The 8,729-nt window shown below is 45.1% G+C and overlaps 2 protein-coding genes across 3 annotated transcripts in view; one reads left to right on the top strand and one right to left on the bottom strand.

Moving 5' to 3' along the window:
- Positions 1-26: 26 nt before the first annotated feature.
- On the bottom strand, positions 27-8,303 carry ARMC10 (armadillo repeat containing 10). 2 transcript variants are annotated; one of them, XM_030480960.1, is made up of 6 exons: positions 7,593-7,767; positions 6,203-6,348; positions 4,943-5,077; positions 3,478-3,654; positions 1,921-1,992; positions 27-691 (listed from the first exon to the last, which is right to left on the bottom strand). In XM_030480960.1, the coding sequence occupies exons 1-6, from the start codon at positions 7,762-7,764 to the stop codon at positions 443-445; spliced, it is 951 nt and encodes a 316-aa protein (XP_030336820.1). In that variant the 5' UTR covers positions 7,765-7,767; the 3' UTR covers positions 27-442. The 2 variants fall into 2 exon arrangements, with proteins under 2 accessions (XP_030336820.1, XP_030336821.1); XM_030480961.2 differs by lacking the exon at positions 7,593-7,767 and adding an exon at positions 8,116-8,303 and having other exon boundaries at positions 49-691.
- A 72-nt stretch (positions 8,304-8,375) lies between these two features.
- FBXL13 (F-box and leucine rich repeat protein 13) overlaps positions 8,376-8,729 on the top strand; it is an 82,933-nt gene continuing 82,579 nt past the window's right edge. Inside the window, exon 1 of the mRNA XM_030480962.1 lies at positions 8,376-8,467. Coding sequence (XP_030336822.1) covers positions 8,393-8,467 — 75 coding nt within the window. The 5' untranslated portion in view covers positions 8,376-8,392. The remainder of the gene's footprint in view (positions 8,468-8,729) is intronic.

Raw genomic sequence — 8,729 nt, 5'->3', positions numbered from 1 at the left:
CAGATTAATAAATGCCTAATATCTAATTGCTGAACCTTCAATGCATCATTCCATAGAGGTATTTATTCAACAGCTGCAAATATGGTAACAAAAATTCTTTATGATGCTGAGAACATTTTAATTCACTTCTCCATTTCAAATGTTCACTGTACATCTGGAAGTTCATGTTTTAAACTATTCCTCCCCGTTGGGTACATGTACCAGCTGTCCAGTGGTTTCTCACTGTTAAGCTATTGCTTTTGTCTTGTTATCTTGTTCATTAAAAAAATAATGTTATGCTCTATTAAATACATTGCATTCTGTTTTGTAGTAACTGATTTGTGCCTAGTATGGTAGTATGTGCCTAATATGGTAGTATTTAGTATTTTGGGGGTTGTTTAGCCTGCATTCCTAAGGTGAGATATTCTCATCAGGTCAGTCTGTTCCTTTAGAAAAGGAATCACTACTGTGTTAATATTCTCACAACTTGCTCTTTCACTTCTGCATCAGGGTGATGCAACAAAGATGCCAGTTTCTGAGCAAATGCAGTAGAGTCCCCACAGAGTGTAAAGAAAATTGAACTTTCACTGTACTGGTCCATGGTGCCATCTTTGTTGTTCACATTCTGTTTCAAGTTTGCTGCAAACACCAGGGCTCTAAGCAGAATATCTCTGTTTGTACAGTTGTCAAAAAGTAACAGCAGTGTTTGCACCTAGGATACACAAGAGATAATCCATACTTAATCACCAGCAGTAAGTACATGTAACTAAATCTAACTTAAAACCATGAAACTAAATCTGCACCTAAACCAGAAACCCTGTGAACTACCAGAACTCCATATGCTGTGACAACAACGCCAGAAACTTGCCCAGCATGCACATTTCCTCTGTGAAAGGACCGGCTCGTGCATCACAGGCTAATAAATGCTTTGTACGTTCCATCTCCACAACGCGGCTGTCTGGAAAATTCCCATTTGGAAGAGGTCTGCTTTCCCCCTCAATGATGTTGCTTTTGCCCTCTGCACTGCCCTGAATGTTTTTGTTAGCACATCTGATAAATGAGAAAAGGATACACTTTTGACAAAACTGAGTATTTAGCTACCCTAATCTTGTTTTAATAACTAGAAGCCAGTAGTATCTAGACTAGCTTTGCCCACAGCAGATAGCTCGAAAATAAAAGCCACTGCACGTTTTAAGGAACTTACTTTGAGGATGAGGATGCAGCATCATTCCAGCTCCCTGACTCTTTGTTTTGGTGTGAGGAAAGGGTATGACTGAAATATAAACTTGTGTGCCAAGGCAAGTAATAGTAAATGTCAGATAAGTTCTGCACAAAGACCTAAATCAACGCACAGGGAAAGTTCACTTATAGTGCTCAGAGACAAGAATTTTATAGCTGCATTTGACTAAAAGAGTGGGGATTTCAGTGGAATTTGGTTACCTTAAGTACAGTGTGTTAGCCATAGAAACAGCTGCTGAGAAGGCTCAGTTACAGTACTGAGTGTATTTGATGTTCGTACCCAGTCTTCAACCTACATGCTGACTGCACGTCTGGAAATGAGGCTTTGGGTACTTTGCATATGAAAGTTCAGGTACTACCCCTTTGGTGGAAAGGGAAGATGAGAACAGGCTTCTGCAAGTTGTCACTGATTATCTGGATGGTACACAGGAGGTAGGACCAACTGTCCCCATGTGCACAGGCCCTGTGACTCTCCCTCCCCACATGCAGTATCTGTGTTGTTACACTATGCTCTGGAAGAAAGCTACCCTGTGAGAGAACACACACTTTGAGCTATTCATCTCAACCTAGTACTGCCAAGGATTTTACCCTGGAGTTGTATATGTATTTCTAATACATTAAAATTCTTCTAATGCATGCACACACCTACACGCATACACATGTAGAAATGCTAAAAATACAGTGAAAGAGCAAGAACCTTACTTGGCCTCTGAGAAGATGTCTTGTCATGGCTGGGTTTGCAGATAAGTTCACAAGTACTTTCAAAACTTGAATCTGAAATGAGGAACACACAAGTTTATTGCAAGCTCCAAAACCAGTGAGTACAGCAGTAATCGGCATCAATAATGTCAGTGTTGACTTGGAGAGGAAAAGGTAGAATGGGCCAACTAACATCTTGAGTTGTGACTTCAGTCAAATAGAGCTTATGGAGTAACTAGTATGAAGTATAGACACTTAGAAGCAAATTCGGTTTGACCTAAAGATCAGAACAAGCTGAGATCTATAAAGAACTCACAACAGGCAAAATACAGAGTATTTTTTAAATATACAGAGGATGGTGAAGTATTTTACTTAAAACATGATCAGAAGCGTATACAAATACTTCTTTGTACTTTCTCGGACCTTGCAACACTAATCTTTTAACTAAACTCTAGGAAAAGGTCAAGTGCTACTTACTGTACTTAAGTAAAATAGCTCTGCTACGTTTAGTGGGAATTTGCATTTTGGAAAACTGGTTTTGATCTGATAAAGCAACTGAGTATGCTGATATTGATGGTACTGTGAAGGCAGGCTGAGAGAGCTGGGTTTGTTCAGCCTGGAGAAGAGAAGGCTCCAGGGAGACCTTGTAACAGTCTCCCGGTCTTGTAGGTCCCTAAAGGGTCCTACAAGAAATCTGGAGAGGGACTTTTTACAAGGGCATGTAGTAATAGAACAAGGGGGAATGGCTTTAAACTGACAGAGGGTAGATTTAGATTAGATATTAGGAAGAAATTCTTCACTATGAGGGTGGTGAGGCGCTGGCACAGGGTGCCCAGAGAAGCTGTGGCTGCCCCATCCCTGGCAGTGCTCAAGGCCAGGTTGGACGGGGCTTGGAGCAACCTGCTCTAGTGGAAGGTGTCCCTGCACATGACAGGGGGGTTGGAACTGGATGATCTTTAAGGTCCCTTCCAACCTGAACCATTCTATGATTCTATGATCTTGAATAAACACTAAATTTGGTCCCTCTTTGAAGCTTTTCTTTCAATATTACAGTAGTTCACATATAAGCACAATTTCCCTCTGCAGTCACTGAGGTTGCAAGAGGTGCAGTAAGCATAAAAGAACAGAAATCCGTAACTTAGGTTACTGCTGCTTGGCCTGTTTCCCTAGAGAGACTGATACATCAGTGAAGCCTTTCACACATAGATTCTTCTTGCTCTGTGAGGCAGGCAATGTTTAGCGAGCAGGAGAGAATTCTGGAGTTGCTATAGCAAAGGCACAGGAAGAGCAGTGCACGCAGCACTGCTGTGGTAGACCTCTAGCCCAATGCTTCTACTATCTATCTATCAAGACATCTATCAAGAACCTATCGAGATTCCCTTCCTCCCCTCTTTCTGTATTTACACTGAGAAAGCAACGCAGATCCATATTTGATAGGTTTTATGCACTATCTGCTATCATTAACAAGTATTTGATTCTCTAAGCAGAGTCTAAACCATTTTACAAAACAAGTAAACCGGAGGCAAGCAAAGCAGCTTCACAAATGGTTTGTAACAGCACCTGTGTCCTTTCAGTTCCTTCCGAAAGCAAACGAAGCAAGCACGGAATTGAGTTTATCATCTGATGGTGGTAGTCGCTGGTAACAGACATATTTGTCAACAATCGGAGTCCAGCTAGCTGCAGGTCAGAGTTCAGGGCAGCTGACTCAACGTTCTCACACACTTGTGTAATATATACCTGGGGAAAAAGAGAAGTCATCTTTTTATACAAGCAGTGGCCTAGCTACAGTAGTGTAAACACCTCTTGAACACTGCTGGCTGAATACATAACCTGATTGAGGTTCTTGGAAACAAGTACTTGGTTGCTTTGTTTTGAATACATTCAAACATTCTATTGCCATGACAGAAGCAGGTGTCACAGTTATGCTTGCTAACCTTCCTGAAGCATCAAGTGCTCTGAAAACCCAAATTGCTTTGGCTCCACCTCAGAGGTGGCACAACTGCTTTGAGGAGTTATTTACAATAATCACTTACAGCAGCTAACATCTTCTTAAATGTCAAGAACAAGTTAAGGACAAGTCTTTGAATGAAATTCTTTCTTCCAACCACATGGCCCATTTACTGGAGCGTTCCTCCACAGGAACAGTGATGACAACTGACATTAACAAGTATTATTTACCAGATTTTCTTCTGGATGTCAGTATACAACAAAGCTGGGGTCCTAAGTAAGAAAAGAATAAATTACTTTGCCTTTACCAAAGGAGTTGCTTTCTTCCTACATGCCTATATTAATATTTGCTGTTGGCAAGCACTACTTGAAAAAAAGTTGCTCCGTGCTAAAGATGCTGCAAACTACCATGAAGTCAAACTGCCTTTTTATCAAGCTCATCAGAAAACTAGGAAAAATCTTCAAATCTGCATCAGCTCACTGCTTGGACATTTACTGGTTTACTGCTTAATCTGATAACAGGTAAAGTGGATGCCTTCTGAGAGTTGGTCCTTTCACGTCCATGGCATCCACTATATTTACCAGCGGGACTCACAGTTTTTACATACTATTCTTTTAAGATGAAAGTATCACCCTAAAAAAGTGGTCTCATACAAACCCAGAGGATCAATTACTGCTTTCTTCTGCCTTGCCTAAGGAGTCACGCTGAGTTCAGTCTGCAGTGCATCCTGTTAAACAACCACTCCTGATGTTCTAGGTATGTTTGGAAAACATCATGCCTCACATAATTTTACTATAAACTTAGCAGCACAACCTCCGTTTCAAAGTGTTTGGTGAAAGCTGGACACAAACTGCTTAGTTTCCTAGTTGTCTTTTAAAGAAAGAAAGCGCCAGTGATGCCGTGGACTTTTAAGTTATGCTTTGGGTCTTGAGACACAAAGATCATCCAGATCTGCTGGCTCCTATGTCTGATGTCAAAACATTTTGGCATCCTGGTTTGTATTTAACAAATAGGCTGAAAGCCCTGCACTGTCTGCTGTGTCTTGATTACTTTGATTTTTCCCTTTAAGAAACTTACCTCTATCTCTTCCTGATTTTTAATATTCATACTCAAATTATTAAGTGCATTCAGTGCTTTTTCTTTAACTTTGGGAACGCAACTTGAGAGCATCCCTCCAATAACAGAAAGGCCATCCAAATTCCGGATTATGTCCTGTAATGCAAAACAGATATTTAATAACATTTTTAAAAACTTAGATTTAATGCTGAAGGCTTTTCTCAAAGTTTCCCTTTTAACACAATGGAATGGGTGAATGAAGACTTCCAGAACAGATTACTTTGTTTAAAGAGATAGAGTGTTAGCAGATATTGCTTTACTGCTTCCCCTAAGAATAGTCCTGCTTAGGGCCAAAGTATTATTTGACGTTATAGGACAGTGGCACACCACCCTTCTGTTTAAAACCTGGCCTGAAAAGCATGCTTAAAGCACTTTAGATTATAAAAAACCCAAGGTAATTACTGCTTCATGACTTTATAGAACAGCTGAGCCAGGTCACATTACCTACAAGTCCTGACTGAACAGAATTTCACGATGCAGCTTTATATTATTATGGTAGAAGATCTAAAACTTTACCTTTTCCATTACACTTTATCTTTAAAAAAATCTTTCTCATTTAGACTCAAACCATCACTGCAAAAAACTGATTTCAAGAAAATGAAAAATGGCCAATGTGTCTTGGGATTCAGTTACATTCTGAGGGATTTATATTAAGAAAAGTTGTGAGAAGCCAGAACAGACAGCTCTTGTAAGCACCATACGAAATGGGGGGAAGAAGAGAGGAAAGGTGGGCCTGTCCTGGAGGTTAGCCCTTTGCAAAGGCATGAAAATCTGCATCCAGCTTAAAGCTTTTCCGCTTTGAAAAGACCTGGATAGCTGGAAAGTTGCTAAGATGCAGATGGCATACAACTTTGTAAGGATAAAAAAATTGTTTAAATTATCTCAGTAAATTTCAGATCTAATCATAACAGTATTTAACCCTTCTCCAATTCAACCCTTTCATTAACTGTAAGCAACAAAAAACATATTTTCAGCACTTTTAAAATACAGAACTCTGTACAGACTTTAAGATGTACAAACATTAAGCTTAGATAAATTCTGTGGAGCTAGTAAATTCTATTATTTGGGCGAGCAAAAATTGAGGCATAGACATAAAATGGATTTTAGAACACAAGCTATACTAGCTCTCCGTCCCATGTCCCTCTTCAGCAAAACAGCACCTCTCATCTTCCATGCTGACGGGTATTGAAATGTTGTTGTTTTCTGCAGAACAATACTTACTTGATTTACAGAGAAGGCAGCACTGTTGCCGAGAGTGATTAAAGCTTGCTCTTGAATTAATGGATCATCTGTGGCCTGCAGCAAATAAATAAGTTTCTGTAGAGCATCTGCATCCATGGTATGGGTTGACACTGGAGGACTGTTGTCTGTTGGCATTTAAAAATGAAATACTTGATACCAAGTTTGGGACATTTCACTTTGTTACCACTTAATGTTTTTTACAATGCTGAGGTTTAGCTCTCAGATGCAGGACACGCTGTTCTAAGTTTGATTGTACCCAACTTTCGTATCATGGCAAAAAGACTGTTTTACAGCAGTGAGACTTCTGCCCTTTTCCCCAAGTCCTCTGACTACCTCTTTTCAAAGTAGAAAATAAAACCAATATGTAATAAGAGCTTTAATGACATCACTCATTGGTTAATCGACAGCAAACCTCCCTTTCCAAATTATCAGGAATATTCACCAAACTTTACTTTTTCAACTTGTGTTCCTTGAACTGCAATGTGGAAATCTGCCTGGACACTGCATGAGAACAAAACTTCTGACTTGCAGACTGCTACTTCCAGAAATGATAACAACGATGTTTTGTAAGCACCCTGAGGTCCTTTTGACAAAGGAAGAGCCACAATGCTAAGAACGCTGCCCATCATGGCATTACTCTGCCAACTCAAGAAGACAGTTTCTGAGTCAGGATGATGTTATGGAGTCCCTGGCTTTGATAAAAGGGTGACACAAGTGCCATCAAAGACCATTTTCAGCCAGGTTGGAGGCAGATCTACTTAGCTAGCTGAACAGCCTGCAGACCCGAGCTGTGACTAGAGGACTAGTCATAGTTGACTTGAGGTGACTTTGGAGAAGCTAACCAGTCCTTTATAATTCCATGTACATGCTGCCACCATCTCAGCAGGCAAACACTGCAGTAATTCTAGGGGGAGGGGGAAGGTCAAAGGTAATTATGGTAATCCAAAAGCTAGCTGGAAAAACAAAATCATTTTTCATCCTCATCTAAACACTTTGTTTTGCTTTGGATTACAGGGGGAACACAAACAACTTTAATAACAGAACAGCACATCAGCCCATTAAGTAAATACACTGACTGGACGTACGCTTTAGGAGACTTTAAAGATATAAATGAGGCTTTTCTAACAAGACAACACGCTCTAGAGGCTTTACAAACGCCGCCCGGCTGCTCCTGTGGGAGGGCCGGTCAGCAGCGCCGCGGTGCCCCTCACACAGCGCCCAGGGCCGCCTCCGAGCCCCCTGAGGCGCGGGCAGGGCCCCGGCGAGGGTCGGACCCGGGCTCAGGCCCCGCCACGGCTGCGTGGGGCCTCCTCCGCGCCCATGGTCACACCAGGGCCCGCCGCCCCGCCCGCCCCTCGCCGCCCCTCACCTGGCGGCGGGCCCCGCGGCCCCCGCCGGCCACCCGCCGCCAGCCGCCACAGGCAGTAGCAGGCGCCCGCCCCGAGCACGATAGCCGCCGCTCTCGCCGCCACCGCCGCCACGCCCCGCGGCTCCCCCATTCCCACCGCCCCGCTGCCCTCCCGCGGAAGCCTCCGCCCCATCCGGCGCGGCTCAGCGCCGGCTCCCGCCCCCCGCAGCCGCGGCTCTGCCAAGCCCGGCTCGGCTCGCTGGGCCGGCGGCTCTGGTGTGGATCATTGGGAGGAGAATGAACACGCGCTGGTTCATGGCTACTAAGCCATTTATAAATACATTAATTAGACCACACACAAGCTGCTCCCTAATAAGATACAGCGTTTTAACAAAATACAGCAGTGTATTAAAAACACACCGGCTGGAAACGCTCGCCTCGGGGTTACACGAACCTGCTGGCAAATCCCCACCCCGCTAGTGCTCTTTAAACCCGAGCTCCAGGGCACGCTTTCTCAGCCGCTGCCCGTTCGGACACCCCGCACCTGCAGTCATGCGGGGTGTCCTCGGCGCACACCGGCGGCGGCAGCAGCAAGCGCCGGCAGCGCTTAGCTCGGCTCCAAGCCAGGCTGGCGGGACACACAGCACCGGGATCCTGGCGCCACTCAAGCAGTAGCGGGCAGATGCTCCCCCAGTGCCCCAAAGCCCCTCCGCCGCTCCGTGCCCGCCGGCGGCGGAAGAGGCCGCAGGGCGCCTCGGCGCGGGCAGCTCCCGGCCGCGGCCCCGTTGCTACGCAACCGGCGCCGCTGTGCCCAGCGCGCCATGGATTCCCTCAGGACGGCGAGCCCGGAGCTCCGAGCTTACTTCAGCCGCCACGACCTCCTCGACGTGTACGAGGTAACGGCGGGCGGCTGACACACCGCGGCCCCCGCTACAGCGAGTAGCGGCAAGTGGCCACCCCCGTGCCCGCCGGGACCCCCGGCCCGCGCCCCGCTGTCTGCGGGCGGTGCTGTCCGGAACGCCGTGGCAGCCCCTGTGAGGGGCAGGCGGTCCTCTCAGCCGCGCCTGGCGCCCCACTGCCCGGCCGGAGGTCATTCTGGAAGTCAGCAGCCTCGTCCCCACTGGAGCCGGTGGGACCACAGGCTCCTCCGGTACCATT

This window comes from Strigops habroptila, chromosome 3 (assembly GCF_004027225.2).
Source record: "Strigops habroptila isolate Jane chromosome 3, bStrHab1.2.pri, whole genome shotgun sequence".
NCBI classification, from domain to species: domain Eukaryota; kingdom Metazoa; phylum Chordata; class Aves; order Psittaciformes; family Psittacidae; genus Strigops; species Strigops habroptila.
This window is presented reverse-complemented; position numbering and strand designations above follow the sequence as displayed.